General features: G+C 42.4%; 1 protein-coding gene across 7 annotated transcripts in view; it reads right to left on the bottom strand.

Moving 5' to 3' along the window:
- The window catches only part of LOC122556134 (interleukin-1 receptor accessory protein-like), a 104,110-nt gene that overhangs the window by 75,217 nt on the left and 3,951 nt on the right, over positions 1-24,942 (bottom strand). For 6 of the 7 annotated variants that reach the window (XR_006313468.1, XM_043702617.1, XM_043702613.1 and 3 more), the window contains exons 2-7: positions 17,716-17,798; positions 11,016-11,301; positions 9,274-9,505; positions 2,065-2,233; positions 1,886-1,957; positions 1,245-1,371 (exon numbers count right to left, since the gene is read on the bottom strand). Coding sequence is in view for 6 of the 7 variants with exons in the window: in XM_043702617.1 (XP_043558552.1) it covers positions 1,245-1,371; positions 1,886-1,957; positions 2,065-2,233; positions 9,274-9,505; positions 11,016-11,301; positions 17,716-17,797 (968 nt within the window). In the remaining variant the exon portion in view is untranslated. Of the gene's footprint in view, positions 1-1,244; positions 1,372-1,885; positions 1,958-2,064; positions 2,234-9,273; positions 9,506-11,015; positions 11,302-17,715; positions 17,799-21,593; positions 21,615-24,942 lie in introns of those variants that run through there. The other variant, XM_043702615.1, reaches the window with a different exon arrangement.

The following is a 24,942-nucleotide window of genomic DNA, read 5'->3' as shown; positions in this document are numbered from 1 at the left end:
CTGAGATAGAAACAGAAAGGTCTAGGAAGGGGAGGGAGGAGTCCGAGACTGTTGACCTCTCCGCCTCCATCCTACTCCGACCTATCACCCTCACCTTGACCTCTTTCCACCTATCACATTTCCAACGCCCCTCCTCCAAGTCCCTCCTCCCTACCTTTTATCTTCTCCTGCTGAACACTCTCTGCTCATTCCTGAAGAAGGGCCTGTGCCCGAAACGTCGAGTCTCCTGTTCCCTGGATGCTGCCTGACCTGCTGTGCTGTTCCAGCAATAAAGTTTCAACAAGCTTCATCAACACCCTGTCTACCTGTAAAACCATCTTCAAGGAACTATGAACCTGAACCCCAAGGTTTTTTTGTTCCGCAACTCTGCCCAGGACTCTACCATTAACTGTAAAAGTCCTGTCCTAATTTGCCTTACCAAAATCAACATCTCACATTTATCCAAATTAAATTCCATCTGCCACTCCTTGGTCCAGCGGCCCATCTGATCAAAATCCCATTGTACTGAGGTAACCTTCGTCGCTGCCCACTATACCTCCAATTTTGGTGTCATTTGCAAACTTACTAGCCATTGTTCCTATATTCACATCCAAATCATGTATATAAATGACAAAAAAAAGCAGTGGACCCAGCGCCAATTATAACAACACACCATTGGTCAAGACCTCCAGTCTGAAAAAACAACCCTCTATCACCACTCTCTGTCTCTATCTTCAAGCCAATTCCACCCTGGATTCCATGTTACCTAACCTTGCTCACCAGTTTATCAGATGGAACTTTGTTGAATGCCTGGATGAAGAGAAATGTTGTTCAAAGGTCACCTGGAATTCTGGCCTGAACTTATGTAAAGATCGAAGAATCATTCCAGAGCAAAACTTCAAACAATAAAAATCAGTATACAAGTTTTGAAGGGCAGTGATCAATTTTAAATCAATGCATCCCAAAATATATGCCTCACCAAACACATACACAAATTTCTGGAAACTCTATTTCCAATTGTGTCAAACCCTGGGCAGTGCCGTCTTTTGTTGGCAAGGCCTGATTAGGCAAACCGACTTTTGAATCAGAATAAATATCAAAGCAAATGGATACGGTTGCAACATGGATTTTAAAAATTCCCAAATCTCTGGCATGACCTTGCCCAATTCCACCCAGGTTGCATCAATATAACTTGCAGAAGTTTGACCTCATTATTTTTAAAAAGTAGAAAGCCATCTTTAGGGTAGCTGGTGGTTCAAAAGTACCTCTGAAATAATTTTATTGCTGGAGCTAGGTCCTCTGCATGTTGCCCAGCGACAGTCCACCAGAGAGTTGTGGGTGAATTTTGGATACAATGGAAATACATCCTACAGGTTAAATTTACTTCCTGACCTAGACAGAAATTGAAAATCACATTTAATACTTGCCATATCATAATCTGCTAAACATACCAATCTCTCCCAACGAAACAAAGGTAACGCTACTTTCAGATGTTTATTCTGTGATCTCTATTTGCAAGAGAAGGCCAATATTGTGGCCAAAATGTGACATTTGAGCATGTCATAATTTCAATAAAATTACTTGCAGCACTTTTTAATCAAAAGATGATAATGTTATTAAAAGTCCTGTATGGACCACACACAGCCATGAGCTTTCTTTTGACACAGTCATGCTTGTGCTTTTCTGACCACAGTTCAACCTAGTAATTTACAAGGTCAACAGACACTGACCACTGGGAGGAGATGTGGAGTAAGTTGCTGAATTCTTTCTTACAATCACTTGTCATCTCCGTACAAGATCTTACATTGACCAACTTGGTCATACTCACTGACAGATACATTATTTAAATTTCCTCATACTACCAAATTTGGCAAAACCAAACACAAATTGGCAAAATCGCACTCACCGTGTTCAACTATAACTTGTTGATTGACTTTTGGCAAAATTAAAACCGGTGCCTTCAATTCCTGTTGGCTAGCTGTGGGCAAACAAAATCGCAAATTAAAACAAGAATTGTCAGCCTATCAATTACCCGGAGGCTCTGGGATGAAGAGACAAATTGTGCTCTAGGTCAAAAAGACTTACCACAAATCGAGATGCTGACTGTTCTGGTCAGAGTGTAAGGCTGTTCTCTTTGTTTCATTGTTACGATACACGTGTATTCTCCTCTGTGGTATTCTCGTACAACGTGGAATACCAATTTACCTTCAATCTCTGTCACAATCTCCACCACTTCCTCAACTCTACAACACCCCTAAGTGTAAAAGAGAGAAAGAAACCAAAACAAATAACATTGAGTTGGTTTTCCCTTAGACCCTTTCAAAATACAAAACTGAAACCATCTAATCACATACTGGTCACAAATTCAGTCATTTTGAATGACCCAAATTCATCAATCTTGAAAAGGGACCTCGCCAATTTGGTGAGGCAAAAGCAGCAGGGACAAAGAAGGACCATCACCCCCAGGTCAGGTCTTGATTTAAAATTAGAATTCTTTGCACTTTCCCTGTAACTGGGTTATAATCTGAGAACTCCTTTCCCAACTGCACTGTGGATTTACCTTTATCTCACAGACTGCAGTGACTTAAGACCACCTTCACACAGGCAACTGGGATGCCCAACAAAACAATGGCCTCACCACCAAATGTCACACAAAAATTAATTTTAAAAAAAATTATGAGCAACATTGTTTAAAGGAATACCCCAAGTACTCAATACCAAATAAACTGAATAAGATGGTCGAGGATAGGAGTGAAATTTGGTCCCACAAAGCTGCATTCAAGAAAAAGCACATTAACTGGGAGGCAATAGCCTCATGGTATTATCGCTGGACTGTTAATCCAGAGGTCTCAATAACGTTCTGGAGACCCAAGTTCAAATCCCGCCACGGCAGGGTAGAATGCAAATTCAATAAATACCTGGAATTAAGAAACTAATGATGACCATGAATCCATTGTTTATTGTCAAAAGAAATACGCCATTTAGTTCACTAATGTGCTTTAAAGAAGGAAACTGCCATCCTTACCTGGTCTGGGCTGCATGTGATTCCAGACCCACAGCAACGTGGTTGACTCTTAACTGCCATCTGGGCAATCAGGGATGGCAATAAGTGCTACCTAGCCAGCAACACCCTCATCCAGTGAATGAAAAAAGAAATGTAGTGCATAGGATTGAATCAGTCTCAAATAACAGCCAAGAGGAGGGGCTGAGTCAGTGTCTCAGAAACAGGGTTCATAGATGGCACTGAAGACATTGGGCTTTAATCTTGCAGCAGGAAATTTCTACTCCTTGAGAAAACTGATGATTCATGTAACAATTACAGATAGCAGAGCTGGCTGAGAAAGGCAGTGATGAGTCAGAACAGGGTGTCAGCAGCATATTTGTGGAACCAGTGATGATTGAAGGTTTAACCATTTAAACATTAAAACGCAGTAGAGAGCAATCAGGTTTATACCAGTGCAGGAGCCTTCCTAAAGTTCGAACACTTCAGCCTGAAGGACACATTCCAACTAACCTTTCCACAAGATGCTTAATGCAGCAGTAAATTTAAACCTGTAGCAACTTTCAAAGATGAGTTACATCTCTCTTTACAAGTAAGCATAACAATCAGACACGACGATTGGTGAAATAATAACATGGATTCTTAGTTTGAAGACTACATACAGATAATATTCACTTGATCATGTTATGAACCAGACCAAACCCCTTCAAATATATCAAGGAGACAGCTTAGACCCTAAGTGTTCCAGTTATAATTCAGTTGGGCATGCTCCTTGGTTTTAACCAAAACACACTTACTCTTACCTCTCATTAAAATACAAATAAACAAAATAGAATTGGTCTAACTTTATCTCTATTAGAAAGCTTAACAGAATAATAGATTATATAACTACTGAATAACAACTGTCACAATATAATAACACACCACAAACACACCTTTGGCAAAGGCAAATTCAGTAAGACAGATAGTCTCACATACGATTCTGGCAGTAGAAAGAACCCAAGCTTTTAGCTGTAACAAAGTGAGAGATCAATGTCCACAAACAGTTTTCAAACCCTGATAACTATTGAATGGTAAACTAAAACCCAGTTCTATGAGAGCCTGACTCCACCCATTCATGCTGCTTCTATTGGTAAAGTTTAAAAAAAACCCAGGCCTCACAAGCTGTTTATTGGCTTGGAAGAGAGCGCTCATCACCTCTGGTCTTAACCTCTCAAAAAAAAAAGTCAAAATACTCTTCTTAAAGTCAAAGTATCATCAATCATTACACCTGATCTCTATCATAGCTACTTACATAACTTGATACGTCACAAGACTAAATCATACCTTGTTGAGGTGTATAGTTGCTGTATGAGCTAAGAGCTCTGAAGGGATTAATATTCCTGCTACATTAGCTCATTCTACCAATGTTGCAGTGTTTCTGGGTGGACATAGGAACTTCTACAGTAGCTTTCGGAGGAGTGTCTGTACTAGTTCCCCAAGGTCCTAGTAAACGTGCCTGACCTAATATAATTGTACATATTGCTATCATGCAATACACTTTCTTGTCATCAAAGAATAGTGTCTCTGCTATAAAAACTCTACATGGTGAATCCTCTAGTCCTAGTCACGAAATAGGCCTAAGGCAAAGCAAAGATAAAAGAGGATTGGTTGCAGTAAAATGTCTCAGAACATATACCCAGTAGCATATACTGGTGGAAGTAGCAAATACTATACACTACTGGAGTGGTCACTGGGGAAAATACTATTGTAGTTATCGACTGTGTCTAACTCTCACTCCCTTAAAAGGTACATACAAATACCTTTTTTATTCTGACTAAAGGTTTACTCTTAAAGAATCAGGCCATTTACATGACAACAAACAAAAATAATCCTGTTTCTGAATATACTTTAGACAGGTAGCAATACAACCGTTTACAAGCTCCTGAAACATATCTGTTATTTGCTGATCTATCCAGCTTTTGTGATATTTGCTGGAGGCTGTTGGGTTTTCAGAATGCTGGCTAAGGTCACTTTTATTTTTGTGCTGCATCTTGGATTATATTCTAGTTGCATTATTGTTACTATGTGTTTCTTATTATGAATCTGATTCATCATACGGTCATGCCATTCGGTATTCAGATATGAAACCATTATGGTTGACGGCATATGCTGAAAATTTCTGCTGGATTCCAGCTGCCAGCAGTTGGATAATATATTCAAACATTTGTCCAATATGCAGATTGGGTGATTCATGACCTGAATACAGTCATGGGCTTCTTTCACCTTGGCTGTTTTTCAGAGTGATGCATCTTGCACTCCTGGAAGCATTGGTGAATGTTGACTGGGGACGTTTGTCTGTACTTGTCTACCATAAAGCAGTTCTGCATTTAACAGATCAATGAAGTGACCATGTTTGGATCACGGTGTTGTAATGTTTGTGCCAAATAGTATATTGGCCAATGATCAGCTTTACAGAGTGACGTGATCACTTTTCAATGTAAGATTAGATTTCCTACAGTGTGGAAACAGGCCCTTCGGCCCAACAAGTCCATACTGACCCTCTGAAGAGTAAACCACCCCCCTTTGACTAATGCACCTAACACTATGGACAATTTAGCATGGCCAATTCACCTGACCTGCACATCTTTGGAATGTGGGAGGAAACCGGAGCACCCGGAGGAAACCCACGCAGACACGGGAGAATGTGCAAACTCCACACAGTCAGTCGCCCAAGGCTGGAATCGAACCTGGGACCCTGGCGCTGTAAAGCAGCAGTGCTAATACCTGAGCCACCATGCCACCCCAACAGGCTTTCCAATGGTATTGTCTTGATGATACCATTGATGGTGCTCAGTGCTAGTTCCTTGTATGCTGGTCTGCCTATGATATGTGGAGCTTGTTCTAGGAGCAACTATTGAGTGTCCTTGATAAGTATGTACCTGTCAGGCAGGGAGGAAAGGGTCGGGTGAGGGAGCCGTGGTTTAATAAGGAATTGGAATCCCTTGTTAAAGGGAAGAGGGCAGCCTATGTAAAGATTTGGCGTGAAGGTTCAATTGGGGCAATTGAGAGTTATAAGGTAGCCAGGAAGGATCTGAAGAGAGAGCTAAGAGCAGAAAGGAGGGGACATGAAAATAACTTAGTTGGTAGGATTAGGGAAAAACTCAAAGGCTAACTATAGGTATGTCAGGAATAAAAGAATGACTAGGGTAGGAATAGGTCCAGTCAAGGATAGTAGTGGGAAGTTGCGTGTGGAGGCTGAAGAGATTGGGGAGACACTGAATGAATACTTTTCGTCAGTATTCACTCAGGAACAGGACATTGTTGCCGATGTGAATACTGAGTCACAATTCCAGTGAATATTAGATTCCAAATGGATTGTGATTTAATTTTCTGTGGATCCAATGTAGAACTGGGTTAACAATGAAACAGTACACCACTGTACAAATCTTCTCAAAACTCGCCAGTACACCACTATACGTGGCGCCTGTAGATACTTCCTTTGTATGGCAGAAGTGGGTTCTGCAGATGCTGGAGATTAGAGTCGAGATTAGAGTGGTGCTGGAAAAGCACAGCAGGTAGGGCAGCATCCAAGGAGCAAGAAAGTCGACGTTTCGGGCAAAAGCCCTTCATCAGGAATTTCCTTTATATGGCTGACCAAGATTCTCTCCTGCTCTTTCTGTCTGCTGTTGGTGTATCTTAGAAGGGTTTACAAGTTGATATAAAGGAGGATGTGGCTGCACATCCTCCTTTGTCAGCACATCCTTGGGGTGGGATCTGAATTTGGGAATATCTGGATCACAGGGAGGAAGGTAACCAATGCTCCACTCAGCCACCTCCTTCAAAATTAAGAATGTGGAAAGAAGAAGAAAGTTTCCCCTATCTACTGCAGAGCCTAAGAACCTCTTAGTTCTATACAGGAAAAAAAAATCAGTCTTGAGGTAAAACAAACCTTCAGAAATAACTGGAAATGTGAAATTATTAAATGCAGCTTTTTTTATTCTAAAGGCATTGAGAATTTATCTAGAGCTCATGTTGTTTTTAGATTCAAAACCATTTTCTGTTACCCTCAAACATACATCACTGGGCTTTCCAGTCTTGATTTTAATAGATGCCGTTTCATTTGAATAAAATTCCTACCAGAGTCAAAGCGTGTGGCGCTGGAAAAATGCAGCAGGTCAAGCAGCATCCACGGAGCAGGAATGCTTATGCCTGAAATGTCGACTTTCCTGCTCCTTGGATGCTGCCTGACCTGCTGTGTGAAGCACCCCACACTTTTCAACTCTGACTCTGCCGTATCTGCTGTCCTCATGACTTGATAGAGGTGTACATGATGATTAGGGGTTTAGATAGGGTTGACCATGAGAACCTTTTTCGACATATGGAGTCAGCTATTACGAGGGGGCATAGCTTTAAATTAAGGGGTGGTAGGTATAGGACAGATGTTAGGGGTAGATTCTTTACTCAGCGAGTCGTGAGTTCATGGAATGCCCTGCCAGTAGCAGTGGCGGACTCTCCCTCTTTCTGGCCATTTAAACGGGCATTGGATAGGCAAATGGAGGATAGTGGTCTAGTGTAGGTTAGGTGGGCTTGGATCGGCGCAACATCGATGGCCAAAGGGTCTGTACTGCTCTGTATTGTTCTATGTTCTACAGCATCCATGTTGTCTACAACATAAGGGAACCAGGGTGAGATGTGACAGTGACAGGAATGGAATCTCTGAGCCATTGTAAAGGGAAAACTGACAGACATTGGTTCAATCATCTATTTCCACTTCTGAAGGTACATACTGTACCAATGGTTGTTTTGCCTCCTCCTGCTGCTAAGTCCTATGTTGCATTGCTGCTATGGCATGGCAATTCTCAGAATTGCTACGCTTTTCCACAAGAAGCATTTAAGAAGCAAACAGACCATTATAAACCCCACTTCAGTCTAACTGTCCTTTTCCTCCCGCATCTCCAGTCTCTTTTCATAACTAACTTCTGAAAAATTATTTAGATGGAGCACAAAATAAACGAGAACATATAAAAAAAAAACCTCAATTATTCTTCTCCAGAACTTGCTGATGAAAGTGTCCTGGAAATTAGTCTTCAATTCCTTATCAATTCATGATCACCCTGAAGGAGTTGTCAACCAGATCTAGCACAAACCCCAAACTGAAGGCCTTTTGGATTTTTCAGTAGGTAAATAGACTTAGTTATATTTTTAAAAATGCTTTGAAGACTGACTTATAGCAAGGAGAAAGTGAGGTCTGCAGATCAGAGATGGAAATGTGTTGCTGGAAAAGCGCAGCAGGTCAGGCAGCATCTAGGGAACAGGAGAATCGACGTTTCGGGCATTAGCCCTTCTTCCATCCATTGACTTTGTCAACACTTCCCCACTGCCGCCCTTCTTCCATCCATTGACTTTGTCAACACTTCCCCACTGCCTCGGGATTCCTGAAGAAGGGCTAATGCCCGAAACGTCGATTCTCCTGTTCCCTAGATGCTGCCTGTCTCCTGTTCCCTAGATGCTGCCTGACCTGCTGCGCTTTTCCAGCAACACATTTCCATGACTTATAGCAAGGGCAGGACAATTGCTTGAATGATCACAGCTCAGTTCTCTTGACTGCTTATGTTAAAGGGAGAGTAGCCATCAGAACTTTAGTCTTTAACAGGATGAGGGCATTGCTAGCTTGGCAGCATTTATTACCCATCCCTAATTACCCAGAGGGTAGTTGAGAGTCAACCGCTTTGTTGTAGGTCTGGAATCACATGCAGGCTAGACTTCCTTCCTAAAGAACATTAATGAATCAGATGGATTTTTGACAATTGGCAATGGATTTATAGTAGTCATTAGATTCTTAATTCCAGATATTTATTGAATTCAAATTGCACCCTTGCCGTGATGGGATTCAAACCTGACTGCCTGGAACATGACTTGGTTTTCTGGATTAAAAGTCCAGTGATAATACCACTAGGCCATCACCTCCACTTTAACTAACTGACCAATAGTAAAATCCATGGAGGTTTTGTGGAGGAGTGAGTAGTGCCCCTGCCTCCGAACCATGGTCTCCATGTTGGAGACGCTCTCTTGTTGTTGACAAGGAATGTACATTCATAATACAGTCAAGCTACAAATCTTTCCAACACAAATAATGGGAGGCAATATGAGTGGGAGAGATTCCTGGACAGTCATATGGTGGAATACAGATTGGATCTTCTACCCTCACTATCTATAACTCTAGACTCCATTGTGTGTCATATAAAAGTACAAGTAACCACGATAACCTGGAATCCCTGAGGTGAACTGCAATACACCACAATGTTCCATACCTGACACTGATCCTTTGCGTGGTGCTCCAAAGGGGCCTTATAAGTATACCAGGCAACTGTTGAGTTGGTTGAAGACTTGGAGAATTCAGTAGTGTCTGGACAGCTCAAGTATTTTGTTTCTCCGAGAGCGAACTGCACAGGGAAAATCATTTCCTTACTGCTGTTGCAATCATTCAGTCCTTTCTGAATGACCAGAAGGGGTACAGCCACCTTGAGACAATAAGTAGTGTTCCTAGTATGGAATTAACAAGACAGAAGATTCAATTCAATGCAACCCTGTTTGAGGCCAAATGTACTCTGTGCCCCTTTCTGTTGTCAAGGAGCTTTACTTTCTCATATAGTCAAATCCTTCTTACCCATGTGCTATGCTTACAGCATTTACTAGTTTTCTTTAAGACGTGACCTCCCAGACATTTCCCCTATTTTATACTTGAAAATAGCCATGCCCCAGTCCGAGAAGGCAGTGGTGAGAGTTGGGTAGGTAAACATGTGATAGTGAGGGACTGGGTGGGGGGTAGTAAAGTGGGTGGGAGTCATGTGAGACAGAGTGGAAGGGACTGTTCAGTCTACAGAGCTTTAAAGTAGAATACACCTACTATGAGACTGACTTTTTCAGGACTGGATTCAGGTTTCGAGGCTCAGCCAATTAGGCCATGCCTATTATTTCAAAAAGAAACCAAGGTTTAAAAAGGGACCATGCATCTGTTAGCACTCAGATGGAGCTCCATTGCTACCTTTGTTATCTTGGAAATTACAGCCTCAGAATTATGGCTGCTGACTGCAGGGGGGTGGGTTGTGACCCAAAGTTTAGGAAGCCCTGATTGAAGATTTCCCCAATGTTTGGTTATATACGAGTTATACATTTATTGATACAAACTCAGGCCTAACATGTTGACAACTGTTAATGTAGGTTTCTCGATACACACTACCTGATGGTAAACTGTGGAGCAGCATGCTACCAGCTGAACAGGTTAGTGTGTGTGTGTGTGACTGCCTCTGCATATGTTTGTGTCTGCCTCTGCGTGTGTCTGTGTCTGCCTCTGCGTGTCTGTATGTGTGCAAGACAGAGATTCTACCCCATCCAAATACCAGGTTAATACACAGCACGGAGATAAATCCGATGGTACATTCCAACTGATTACCATTAATGGGAAAGTTGCTAGCCCCAGGCCTCAAGAAGAGGATTCCACCTCCTGATTAACAATATAGATCAAGCTCATGATTTTGTTCAACAGACCACGGAATCCCACAGGAAGTGAACAAAGCAGTACAAGACCAGAGTAGTCCAGCTCCTTTTCAACATTTCCCCAAAATTCTGACCCACTTTCCTTTCCAAGCTCCAAGTGCACAAGACAGGAATCAATAAAGTTCCCTCTGTCAGAAGACACAGTAATCAGAGGACACCGTCAATGTAATTGGTAAAAAACGGAAATGAGAAATGTTTCCTTTTACAAAATGAGATGACGAGTTACGCTGCTCAGTATCGTGCTGGAAGTGAATGCACGAGTGACTGTCAAAAAGTTATTAACTAGATCAGAGCCCAAACAAAAACCCAAAAAAATGCAGTGGGTGTGGGACTAGACAGATTTCTCTTTCCAACAAAAGAGAAAGGTAACAATCAGAATGACTGTCGGCCATCCTTCTGTAATGTGTACTTCGGTGATGTCACAGCCATCAGTTCCAAAGCAAAAATCTTGATAAGGAGCAAAAGCCTATACATCAAACAGTTTCAAGTGAAATACCTGAACATGCAGGTGTAATTCCCAGAATCATTAGCAAACACTGGCCAAAACCACAGCACTTCCTGCTCCTTTGTGATTCGATTTCCTGCTTGATCAAAGTCAATCAGCTCTTGCAGCTCTTCAGTTTGTTTGGTTTTATACCACGTTAGTGTCAGTCCTGAACCACGGGCCGTGCTGTAGTTTAACTTGACGTGGGTTGAGAAGAGGGGACAGCTAACTCTTGCTGGCTCCCCGTTGTAGGCCCTCACTTCACGGACATTGCTCACATCCCAGTCCATGCATTGTCCTGAAGCGAAAAAAAAAGAGAGAAAAGAGGGATAGTCTTTAATTTGAGAAGCTAATAGAAGAGAAGGCAGATGATTTCAGCAACTGGCGCTGATATGAGGTAGGTAAAATATTCCAAGTCATGGGAGATGCTGGGAGAGATGACTAAAAGCTCACCCACAAACAGTTAGTTTTGAGAAGATACACCTGATGCATTAAATTCAGGGATGGGTGTGTGAAGGGGAGGATAATGGTGCTGGAGGACCACATATATATAGGAAGGGGTTAAGGTCAATGATTGATTTAATCACATGGACAGCCAGAGAGAGAATGACTCTCCTTTGAATTGGAAAAGGGATCAAACCCTGACATTCTTAAGCTGTTGAGAAGTGGAGAGGAGGAGGGAGAGCAAGTGGAACAAATGGAAAAAGGTGCCCAGAACAAAAGGCAATGGAAGTGTTCATGGTAGTAAGGAAGAAGTAAAAAGACCATAAAATGTAGGAGCAGTCCGGTATAACTCAAACAAGGAGTTAGGAGAGCTAAAAAGGGGCTAGGAAATGTCTTAAATAAACAGGAAAATCCAATGCATTTTATACATATATAAAAGGAACAAGGAGGGTAGCTAGGGAAAGCGTAGGTCCATTCAAAGACAAAGGAGGGAATTTACATGTGGAGCTGGAGGAAGTGGATGATGTCCTTAATAAATACTTTGTATCGGTATTCACACAGGAGGAGGACAGGGTGGATGGTGAGTCCGAGCGTGGTGTTGGGTGGTTTGAAAAGACAGCTAACTCTTTCAGAATTCTCGGGTGCAATCCCTCTGGTTTGGATGATTTATTCTCCTTCAGATCTTTTCAGCTTCCCCAGCAACTTCTCCTTCGTGATGGCCATTACACTAACCTCTGCCCCCTGATTCTCCAGACATTCTGGTATGCTACTCGCATCTTCCACCATGAAGACTTGTTCAGTTCTTCCGCCATTTCTTTGTTCCCCATTACCACATCTACAACCTCATTTTTCAGTGGTTCAATGTCCACTCGGCCTCTCTCTTACCTTTTATATATCTGAAAACACTGCCAAACTTCTTCTATATTACAAGCTTATTTTCACATTTCATTTTCTCCCTCTTATTGCTTCTTTAGTTATCCTCTGTTGGTCTTTAAAGACTTCACAATCCTCCGGCTTCCCATTAATCTTCACCACATTGTATGTTTTCTTTTTTTTTGTAGTGCTGACCCTGACTTCCCTGGTCAGTCACAGTTGCCTCGTATACCCCTTATTATGTTTTTTCCTCCTTGGGATGAATTTCTGCTGTGCCTCCTGAATTATTCCCAGAAATCCTTGCCATTGCTGCTCCACCATCTTCCCTGCTAGGCTTCCTTTCCAATCAACTCTGGCCAGCTCCTCCCTCCAGTCTTTGAAGTTACCCTTACTCAAATGTACTTACTATTATGTCGGATTCCAGCTTCTCCCTCTCAAACTATCATATTTTGGTCCCTGCCTCCTCGAGGTTCCTTCACCATAAGCTGCCTCAGCAAGCCTGCCACATAACATCAGCAAGTCTAAAATTTCCCTAGTGGTTCTATCACAAGCTGCTCTTAAAAAAAAAATCACTTGTAGACATTCCGCAAATCCCAATTTTGAAATCCTCCATCAAACTGATTTTCCCAGACCACCTGCATATTGAAGTCCATCACGATTATTGTAATTGTGCCTTTTCTACCTCCTAATTTATTTTCTGCCTCACATCCTGACAACAGCTAGGAGACTTGTACACAATTCCCATCAGGGTCTTTATTTCTTTGTAGTTTCTTAACTCTACCCACACAAATCCTACACCTTCCACAGTCATAGAATCATACAGCACGGAAACAGACCCTTCGGTCCAACTAGTCAATGCCGACCATAATCCCAAAGTAAACTAGTCTCACCTGCTTGGCCCATATCCCTCTAAACATTTCTTATTCATGTACTTACCCAAATGTCTTTGAATTGTTATAACTGTATCTTCTTCCACTCTTGCGCTGGAAGTTCATTCCACACACAAACCACCTACTATGTAAAAAAAATTGCCCCTCGTGTTTTTGTCAAATCGTTCTCCTCTTACTTAAAACATATGTCCCCTACTTCTTCCACTCTTGCGCTGGAAGTTCATTCCACACACAAACCACCTACTATGTAAAAAAAAAATTGCCCCTCGTGTTTTTGTCAAATCGTTCTCCTCTTACTTAAAACATATGTCCCCTAGTCTTGAAATCCCCCATCCTAAGGAAAGGACACATGCCATTAACCTCATCTGTATGCCTCATGCATTATAAATTTCTATAAAAGATCACCCTTCACTTCCTACATTCCAGTGATAAAGGTCAGAGGTTATCCAGCCTCTCCTTATAATTCAAATCCTTTGTTTCCATATCATTTCTTGCCATTGATTTAATTTCATTTCTCACTAAAAAGACACCCCTGGCCTCTCTTCCCATCTTTTTCATAGGACTTTATGCTTGGATATTTAGTTCCCAGCCCTGATTCGCTTGCAGCCATATCTCAACAACATTTTACCTGCCAATTGCAATCTGATATTCAAAGCTCATTTATCTTGTTTTATAAGCTGCACACATGCAAGTACAACACCCTCAGTTCCTGCATTGACCACACACCCCACCCCCTTCTCATATTTATCTGCTGTGCCTGAAGTTAGATTGTTGATTCTTTCCATACTCTGCCCTCTTACTTGTTCTGGAAACTTTAATAACCCTTGCTAAGCTCTCCCTCCCTTTAAAGTTTGGGAGAAGATTTGTAGTTCGGGTGCTCGTTGTTGCACCCCCTTCTCATATTTATCTGCTGTGCCTGAAGTTAGATTGTTGATTCTTTCCATACTCTGCCCTCTTACTTGTTCTGGAAACTTTATAACCCTTGCTAAGCTCTCCCTCCCTTTAAAGTTTGAGAGAAGATTTGTAGTTCCGGTGCTCGTTGTTATGGTTCTATTTGCCGAGCTGGGAATTTGTGTTGCAGACGTTTCGTCCCCTGTCTAGGTGACATCCTCAGTGCTTGGGAGCCTCCTGTGAAGCACTTCTGTGATCTTTCCTCCGGCATTTGTAGTGGTTTGAATCTTTCGCTTCCCTCGCTTTACAAATTTGAAGTCCTTGTGACCTTGATTTGAGGTTTATCTATCTTATTCTGAACACTTCATGGGTTCAGCTACAAATTCTTTAAGTCTGTTCTGTTATCGAGTTTCCTTACACTCTATGGTTGCTTGGTACAATGTGATATTTACACATTCCGTGTGATTTAATATTCCTATTTCATGTATATAAATTCTAATTTATTGCAATGTTACAGATGGTGCAGTGAGCACATCATTGCCACTGGAATTTGGCATTTATTCTTCACTGAGCACCAGACTGTGCCTATTTTCTCTCAGAATGACAGACCAAGGGGTGATGTGGTATAAGTTTGTAAAGGTGTTTGATAGGTTAAGTTTGGAAAGATGTTCCCTCATTTAAGGGTTTTCAGAAGTATGGTCTGTAAAATATAAGACAGTCACAAATAAGTTTATCAGGGAATTTGGGGAAAATATCTCTACTGTGGCCCAGCCAGCACAGAGTCAATCACCTAAACTGAGGAGATTCCAAATCTTTTTTTTATCACGGTGAAAACAATAAGTGTATAAATCTTTATTTATATTCCAGCAGGAAGAAAGGAAACACCCGAGTGGCCAGTGACAAGCAGCGCCCTTCTCAAAGGGCAATGCTGCATGATCAAAAAAAGTGAAGGGGAAGGCAGGGATCATATCAAAATAGAGTTGGAGAGGGAAATTAAACATTCCACTCCCTGCGGCACCCACCTCTCCCTGAACAGCTCAAGGGTGTTGGTGGACACCGTGTGCTCCTTCTCTAGAGATGCCTGGGCTCGGATGTAGCCGTGAAAGAGGAGCAGGCAATTGGCCCTAACGACCCCCTCCGTGGCCCGCTGCCTGGGCCTGTTTATGGCCAATTTGGTCAAGCCCAGGAGCAGACCCATGAGGAGATCCTCTGACCTACCCTCCCCCCTCCGCACCAGGTGCCCAAAGATCAGGAGCGTGGGACTGAAGTGCAACCAAAAGCAGAGGAGAAGGCGCTCTAGAAAACTAAAAAGGGAGTGCATATGCCCACACCCAATACATACATGGTCCACGCAGTCCACAGCACCACAGAACAAGCAGTTGGGCTGGGAGTCCGTGAACCACCGCAATCTGCGGTTGCAGGGGACCACTGCGTGCAGCACTCTCCACCCAGATCTGAGAGAAAAGGGGGAGGACTCCATTGTAGAGAGCTCTCCACTGGGGATCCCCACCAACCATTGGCAAATGGGCACGGCAAGGGGTGTCCAGGTGGTTAGTGAGGGAGAAGAGGTGGATGGTGTGCAGCAGCAGTCTGTACAGGGCCTGCTGTTACGTCCCTGAGGGGACAAAGCTAAAATTCTGGAGGTGGCTCAGGTTGTAGGGCACAGGCTCCAGCAGGAAGTACGGGATCTTGGGACCAATGTGAAATGCCGTCCAGGCAGGGTTAACTGCAGACGGGATTCCACCGCACACCTGAAAATCCTCCAACTGGTGTGCACAATGTCGGGTCCGAGCAACGCCGTTTTAAGGCGTCATATGGCAGTGGCCACGAACTGAACGTCTTCTGCTACCCTGCTCACTGCAGGGTTTATATTCGAGAGAGTAGTTAGACACATGTAAAGGGAAACCTAGATACACACTTAAATGGAGAATGGAATAGAAGGATATGTTGATGGAGTGAAATGGAGATGGACTGAGAGGAGGCTGTTATGAAGCATCAATATCAGCATGAAACAGATGGCCCAAGTGGCCTGTTTCAGTGATGTAAGTTTTATCTAATTCATAAGCAGTTCTAGATGATAATGATTGGATGTTTACAGTCCATTGCTGTAATCTGCTTAGGGACTTCACACCATTAAAGCAGTTTAAAATCTTTTATCCCCTACTTTCCATTACAATGCTAAAAGTATCATTGTTCTGGGTTCTGCCAGCTCTTCTTCAGTCACTCAAAAGCATGGATGATTGATGAGCCTCCACTCCAGAGTGTGGGTCCTGAGATAACTGATGCTCAATGCTGGTCCACACACCCCTGGCAGAGTTGAAGGAAGTGGTGTCTAAAATAGGCAAGTGGGTGGGACGCATAGGTTTTTGCATGTTCCTTCCACTTGGGTCTGTCAGGGGTATTTGAGATGGTTGGCACCTTTCCAGATACTTTTCCTCTAATTTAGGCAATCTTAGATAAATGATTCCCACAAATCAGTGGGAATATTGCATTTTCCCGGCATTAAACTCATCGTGCTGGAGTTTCCTCTGTTGGCTGTTTGATGGCACTAGCTATTAGTAACACTTCAGTGGTCTGTCAATCACTGGCCAGTTGTAGAGACAAGAGATAAAGAATCACCTACAGGATGATCATGCAGCACTGTGAAATATGTTGGACTCGCTTTCAACAATCTGTTTATTAATTAGGCAGGGGCTGTCTTCTATAGTGCGGTCATGGAAAAGCAAAAATTGGTTTTCATTTCAATTTGCTTTGTATAAATGTCCAATGTGCACTTAAATGCTATCCATTCATCTTACTGTCCTATCCAATCCATTGTTTGTGTCATAGAATCAAGCAGCACAAAGGCTACCTATATTGTCCCATGCGCAGAGTAATCCACTAATTCCTCACCACTACAGCCATTATCACTCTGTCATACTGGTTTGAAAAGAAGTTGAGGCTCCAGAAATACTGACAAATTAATTATTAAATCACCTCATACACTTAAACCAAAACTCACATGCCACTAATTCAAACTCCAAGCCATAAAATAAATGATGCTAATATATATTCACATACCTACATTGCAACAGTAAGCTCCTATAAGCAATGCCAGAATATCCAGATCACTGATTTTAATAAATGTTGGTTGAAGGATAATTAACATCTTTTTATACACACGAGGCTGACAGGGACTCCATTAAAGTCTTTCTTTTTTAAAAAAAGCCATCTCAGACAGCGCAGTGCCTATTCAACACTGCATTGGAATGGCAGCTTGGAGTATCTGTTTAAATCTGAGTGAAGTTTGAACCTAAGATTGTCAGATGCAAAAAAGTTGATGTCACACAGTTTAAACAAACAAACAGCACTCCAAACCATGGATAGGAACAGAGCAGTTTCTTACACGATGTTGGTTCACAGAAGAGGGTGAGACAGCAACTTAGAAGGAAAAGCAGCAGAGTGAACCTAATTGCGATAATTCTTTCAAAGAGCTGGCAGATGTGTGTGATGGGGCTCAATGATCTTCTTTCTGTACAACTAAATCATTCCATAATAATTGATTGAAAACAGAGGATGGATACTGTAAACACATTTCTTTATTCAGGGAGTTAAAAGAACTACTATATACTCACCAGATGCATTGAGCCAATAGGTTTCTGTTGGATCAATGCAGGTCAATACACACAGGGCAAAGAGTGAATGGGACCAAGGCATTCTAGAACAAAGCAGAAATAACCTTCAATTTTCTAAGAAAAAAAATGATGGCAAGACAAATTTCACACCTATCAAGGCTCAGGTAGTTTAATACAGAACTGTTTCTCACCTGTAACAATGATTGGGATGGTTCCCCATTTTAAAACCTCTCAACTAACTGCAGACAACATTTTTTAAATAAGAAAAAAAAGTGATTTAACTTAACTTTTTAAAAATATCAGGAACAGGTTGCCTCAAATTTCAAAAGAAATATGGCTACTATTCAACACCAAAATATATCCCTTGAGCACACAATTTACAAATTCAAATCACACTTAAAGTTAGATATAATTCTTCAAACTTAGAATACAAGTTTCCAAATAACCATGATAGATCAAGAATCTTGATTACTTATAACACATATGATAGTTGTATTGATTGAAACAAGTGGAAAGGTGGATCTCACTGACTATAAGGGATTGTTAACCTGGAACAATCAGGGAACCCTAGCTGACAGATATGAATAGGAGTATCCCCCTCCAACTCTATTTTGATTTAATCCCTGCCCTCCCCTTCACTGTTTGATCATGCAGCATTGCCCTTTGAGGGCACTGATTGTCACTGGCCACTCAGGTATTTCCTTTCTTCCTGTTGGAATATAAATAAAGATTTACACACATTGTTTTCACTGTGATAAAAAAAAAAAGATTTAGAATCTCCTCAGTGTAGGTGATTGACTCTGTGCTGGCTGGGCCACAGTAGGTGTGTTCCTACTACTGTTGGTTTCTGCTTTTTGGGGAACTTGATTCCTGAACTGGCTGAGTTATATAGCCAATTTGTTTCTGGTATTCCTTTTTTTATTGAGGACTGATTTCTAAACTGCCTGATCTGCACAGTGTGTTTCTGGTATAACTCAGTTCTCATTAAGGTTGTTTCACTGGCTGGTTACAGCCAGTGTGTTACTCTCTTTTTTTACTTTGAGAAAAATACAATGTTGATTTTGTGGCAGAGCTTAGGCCTTGCACTCTGGTTTTCTCTTTTGAATGGGCCTTCACTTTTTTGGTGTTTGGGCAAAGCCCTTGTAACAAAGTACATCTTTCCAGATGAGCTGTTCCTGTGGGTAGGCCTGGCCCTTGTCGATGGACTAGGCCTCTAAAGACTGAACACCTGTGTGCACGCTGGGAGGTAAGCAATTGCTGCATCCTTGAGTTTGGAAGTGGACTCTTCCTTTGGAAGTGGACCAAACCCCTGAGAGTTAACTGCGCCTTCACAATGTACTGGGTTCCTGTGAGTGGACCTGGTTCTCTGTGGATAAGTCAGGCCTCTATGGAGACTGAGCACCTGTGTGCGCGCTGTTGGGTGTGTACATGCTGCCTTCAGGGGTGGGCTCTGCATACCGGAGTAGACTCCATTTCTGACAATGCATTCTGCATACTGGAGTCGACTCTGTTCCTGGGAATGGACTCTAAATTTTGAAGAGAATGATAATGTTTATGGTAATGGACTTTGTACCAGAAAGGACTCCATTTGTTGGTAATTGACTGCGCAGGCCTTACTATGAGCTTGGAGGCTCAGTCATTCTGAAAGCTGTCACCCCAAGAGCCAGAGGGTGGGTAAGTCATCCTGTGCACCAGAAGGAGGGTAGGTGGCCTTGAGAGATTCAAGGTGGGTAGGCCGTTCTGAGTGCTGTGATCCTGAAAAGGGGTGATCTGGACAGGCTGTCCTAGAGGTGGTTGGAAGGTGTCAGAGTGTTCAACAGCCAGAAGGTGTGTAGGGGCAGGCCGAGATCCGGGGTGCTTGTGGGCTGCCCTGCGTGTCGTTGTCCCAGGGAAGGGGATGGGCTGTCTTAGAGGTGGCCGGAAGGGGTGGACGAGAGCCAGATGGTACATAGGGGCAGACCAAGAGCCAGAGGCCAGGTAGGCCGTCCTCAGCACTGTCACCCCGGGAAGGTACCAGGGCGGGCTGTCCGAGAGATGGCCGGAAGGTATGAAGGGCGGTGAGGGAAGCGGGAAATTGGGTCGGCCGTGCTGACAGCTGTCATCATGGGGGGGGGGGGGGGGGGACAGGACAGGCAGTTCTAAGGTGATTGGAAGGTGTGCCAGGGCAGACCAAGAACTGGAAGGGGCATGGGGCAGGCTGCCTTAGAGTGGCCGCTGGCTTGCCTGGGCTGGGGGTGGGGGGTCTGTATTCTATGCACTGTTATCTAATTGGACTCTCTGGTATGTATTTGTTGCTGTTTTACAATGACAAAGTGGGGTTTGGGTTGGTCCTCACTTCCCTGAGAACTAGTTGAAGGTAGGGTTTGAGGTCTGGCTTTGCTGCTCCTCTCCCTTATAGATTGCTGTTTCTCAGTATACAGCTGTTAACTGTTTTGTAAACTGTATTGTTTAATAAAATAAAAAAATATACAGGAGATTCATGCACATGACATGGGTGCTGGAGAAAAAATAAGCAATACCACTGTTAGAAGGTAGTGTGGAGGAAAATTAAGAAAAAAATAAACAGGAGATTCAGAGAATAGTTTCATTCTAGGGACTGACTGGTCAAAGACAATCTGCTGTGCACATAAAGGGTGATTTGGTGACAGGATACTAGCCCCTGTGCAATTATTTCAATAGTCAACGGTAGATATTGGACAGCTATGAAGAGAAATTATTCCTGATTTTGATTAAATAATTATTCCATTGTGCTGATTACATCAAATTTTAAACATTGGGAGGATGACATTCAGCTCAATAAGCCTCTGCTGACTCGTTGTATTAGGATAATTTGATTTGTTTATTTCAGCTACAACACTGGCATCAACCTGACAACGTGGAAATTTGCCCAGGTATGTCCTGTACATATAAAACACGATAAATCCAGCCCAGCCAATTACCACCCTGCCTACTCTTGATCATCAGTAAAGTGATGGGAGGTGTCATCAACAGTGTTATTAAGCAGCACCTGATCAGCAATAACTTGCTCAGTGACACCCAATTTGGGTTCCACCAAGGCCACTCAGCTCCTGATCCCATTATGGCCTGGGTTCAAACACAAAAAATAATCTACATCTAGGAGAAGAGGAGACAGTGATAGCCCTTAACAACAAAGTAAAAAAAAATGACAGAGTGGCAAAGAGCCTGAGCAAGACTAGAATCCTCTGGAAAATGCCAGTTGGATTCATTATTTATCTCAAATGGAATGGGAGTCAGTCATCATAGCTCTAGGACATCTCTGCAAGAGTTCTACATGGTAGATATCTTCTAATCAATCAATCTATTCAGAGATGTTAGTACACATCTCTGGAGCAGCTAAGACATGAAACTAGGCCTCCTGGCTCAGAGATAGCAACACTACCATTGTGCCACCAGAACCCTAATTCTCAGTGGTGTCCTAGGCCCATTTACCTTCACCAATGTTTTTTTTCTCCATCACAAGGTCATCAAGTTCACTGATGATTGCAAAATGTTCAATATTGAATCTCCAGATAGAGATGATTCAAAATGCAATTGAACCTGGACAATATCCAGCCTGGGCTGTTAACTAGAAGATAATATTTGCACCATACAATAACCAACTGCAGTGAGAGAATCTAACCATCACCCTTTGGCATTTAGAGGCATTATCATAATTGAATCTTCCACAATCAATATTATTGAAGTTACCATTGACCAGAAACTGACCTGGACCATCCATATAAATACTGCAGTGCAAGAGTAGGTCAGAATCAGATGCTAGGAATCCCGCAGATAGTAACTCACCTCTTGCTTCCCCAAAGTCTGTTTATCATCTACAAGGCACAAGTCAGACATATGACAAAATACTATCCACTTACCTGAATGGGTGCAGCTCCAACAACACTCTGCTTCATTGACACCCCATCAACTACTTTTCAACATTCACTCTCTCCAACAATGATACACATTTGCAGAGTCAACCACCTACAAGATGTGCTGCAATAACTCACCTAGGCTCCCTCAACAGTACCTTCCAAACCTGCAAACTCTATCACTGAGAAAGGACATAGCCATCAGATCCAGGGAACATCAAATGCAAATTCCTCTCCAAGCCACATATCATCCAAATTTGGAAATATGTTTCCATTCCTTCAGTGTTGCTGAATCCAAAATCCAGGAACACACTATCCTGAATTTTGTTACAATTCAAGGTTTCTAATTTTTACACCTTCATTGCTCAGACCTTTGAATATAGGAGTTGGGACATTATATTGAATTTGTCCAGGATATAGGTGAGGTCTCTTCTGGAGTATTGTGTGCAATTCTGGTTGCCCTGTTGTTGGAAGAATATCATTAAGCTGGACACAGTTTGGAAAATATTTACCAGGATATTTTTGGGAATGGAGGGCTTGAGCTATAGAGAAAGGCTGGATAGGCTAGGACATTTCTCAGGCAAAAGTGAAGACTGCAGATGCTGGAGATTAGAGTCAAGATTAAAGTGGTGCTGGAAAAGCACAGCAGGTCAGGCAGCACCCGAGGAGTAGGGGCGGGGGGGGAAGGAAAAGTAGAGGTTACGGGCAAAAGCCCTTCATCAGGAATCTCCTGATGAAGGGCTTTTGCCCAAAACATCTATTTTACTGCTCCTTGGATGCTGTCTGACCTTCTGTGCTTTTCCAGCACCACTCTAATCTTGACTAGGACTTTTTTCATGATGAAGGGCTTTTGCCCAAAACATCTATTTTCCTGCTCCTTGGATACTGTCTGACCTTCTGTGCTTTTCCAGCACCACTCTAATCTTGACTAGGACTTTTTTCACTAGAGCATAGGAAGTTGAGGGATAACCTTATAGAAGTTTATAAAATCATGAGGGTCATAGATAAGGTGAATAGCAAAGGCCTTGTCTCTAAGGGGAGGGATTTCAGGACGAGGAGTATATATTTTTAAGGTGAGCGGAGAAAGATTAAAAAAGACGTGAGAGACGACTTTTCTTTACAGAGAGTGGTTGTGTGCCAAATGAACTTCCAGAGAAAGTAGTCGATGTGGGTACAGTTACAACACTTAAAAGACATTGGGAATAAGTACATAAATAAGAAATGTTTGGAGGGCTCAGGCCAAGGACAAACAAGTGGGACTAGTTTAGTTTGGGATTATGGTCTACGTGGACTATTCAGAGCAAGGAGCCTTTTTCCATGCTGTATGACTGTGACAATGATCTAAGCTAATTTTATGTACACTGTAACAATTTTAAACAAGACATATTTGTTCCTTTGATTAATGCCTTTCACACTAAACCAAATCTGAAAGGGATGCAACATTGGAACAAGGATACGCATCAACAACTAATAGCTCAGGAACAAGCAGCGTCTTCTCCCCACTCACCTGAATCAGTTTAATTTTCAATCTTTTTAGCTCAAACTGATGGAGCTCAATGCTGAGGGCTGCATACTCTCCAGTTTCTGAACAAAGTGTGAAAATGAAGCACTTCCCAGGTTAGTCACTCTGGAAACAGTTTAAGAGAAAAGCCAACAGGCACCAGCATGTAATCCTTCACAATGCGAGCCAGGCAAACTGATTAAGCAATTATCAATTCGTAGCTCACAAGCAGTGAAGCTATTTCAAAACAAGGAGTCAAACAGAGGCTGCCTGTAGGAATGCTTTCGCAAGTTTGGGATAACCATCAGCAACTTACAACCAGTTAAGGGCTTGTCAATATGTAATAACTGTTGTAAGACAGAAAATGTGGCAGCCAATTTGTATATTGTGAACTCGCTTGGAAAGCAATAAGATATGATCATAGAATCATAGAGACCTTCAGCATAGAAAAAGGCCCTGCGGTTCATTGCATCTGCACTGGTCAAAAACAACTATTCTAATCCCACTTTCCAGCACTTGGCCCATAGCCTTGTATGCCTTGGCAGTAAGGAGAGATGGCGTCTGAGAAGGGTTCACAAACAAAGCCATATGGGTAGAACCTAAAAACTAAAAGAGAGCAATCACATTGCTGTAAGTGTCCTATAGACTCTCGAACAGTCTGAGAGAAACAGAAGAAAAGATATGCAGGCAAATTTCAGGGAAGTGTCAAAGTAATAGGGTAGTGATAGTCAGGGATTTCAACTCCTCTAACTGGGTTGGTCATAGTGTGAAAGATCGAGAGGGAGCGGAATTCTTTAAAAAAAAAGTACCCAGAAAAGCCTTTTAAACCAGTACATAGAAGGTCTTGCAAGAGGGGGGTGGTCCTGGAGTTAAGTTTAGATAACAAAGCTGAACAAATGGTTGAAATATCAGTATGGGGTCATTTTGCAGGCAGCAATCATAACTCTGTTAGATTCAAGGATTGTTATGAAAAAGGACAAGGATGGGCCTGATATCAAAGTTCTCAACTGGGGGATAGGCTGATGTTAATAAGGTCAGGTACGATTTGGCCAGAATGGACTGGAAGCAGATATTTTCAGGTAAATCTGTCTCGGAGCAGTGGGATATATACAAGAAGAACATGGGTAGAATGTAGAACCAACGTTTTCCAATAAAGAAAAAGGCTGGGCCATCCAATCCTGAGAACACTAGATATTGAGGGACAGAGCTTTGGGTGAAAAGGAGAGGGAGGCTTATGACACCAAAATGCCTACAGGCGTGTAGAATATGGAAGAGGGAGTTTAAAAAGGAGATTAGGAGAGCTAAAAAAAAAAGGGGACATGAAAGAAAAGTAGCAGGTAAAATGAAGGAATATCCCAAATTGTTTCAAAGATACGTTAAGAGCAAAAGGATAACAAGGGAAAGAGAAGAGCCAATTTAGGACCACAGCGGTGAGTCAGAGGATGTAGTTAGTGTTCTAATTGAATACTTTCAGTGCTCACGAGTGAGAGGGATGATGTTGGGGTAGAAGTCAGGAAGAAAGCCTATGATACAATTTTTAAAATTGGCATAGACAGAGAGGAGATGGAATGGTCTGGCAGGCTTAAAAGATGTTAAATCTCCAGGACAAATGAAATGTATCCCAGGTTGTTGGGTTAGGCAAGGGAGGAAATAGCAGGGATGCTTGCGAAAATGTTCAATTCCTCCCTCCCCAGAGGTGAGGTGCCTGAGGGTTGGAAGACAGCTAACGTTGAACCTTAATTCAGAAGGGAGCAAGGGATAAATCGGCGAACCTACAGGCCCGTCAGTCTAATCTCACTGGTGGAGAAAGTGTTGGAAGCAATTCTGAGGAACAGAATGAAACTCTATTTAGAG

The sequence above is a fragment of the Chiloscyllium plagiosum genome, chromosome 13 (genome assembly GCF_004010195.1).
Source record: "Chiloscyllium plagiosum isolate BGI_BamShark_2017 chromosome 13, ASM401019v2, whole genome shotgun sequence".
NCBI classification, from domain to species: Eukaryota; Metazoa; Chordata; class Chondrichthyes; order Orectolobiformes; family Hemiscylliidae; genus Chiloscyllium; species Chiloscyllium plagiosum.
This window is presented reverse-complemented; position numbering and strand designations above follow the sequence as displayed.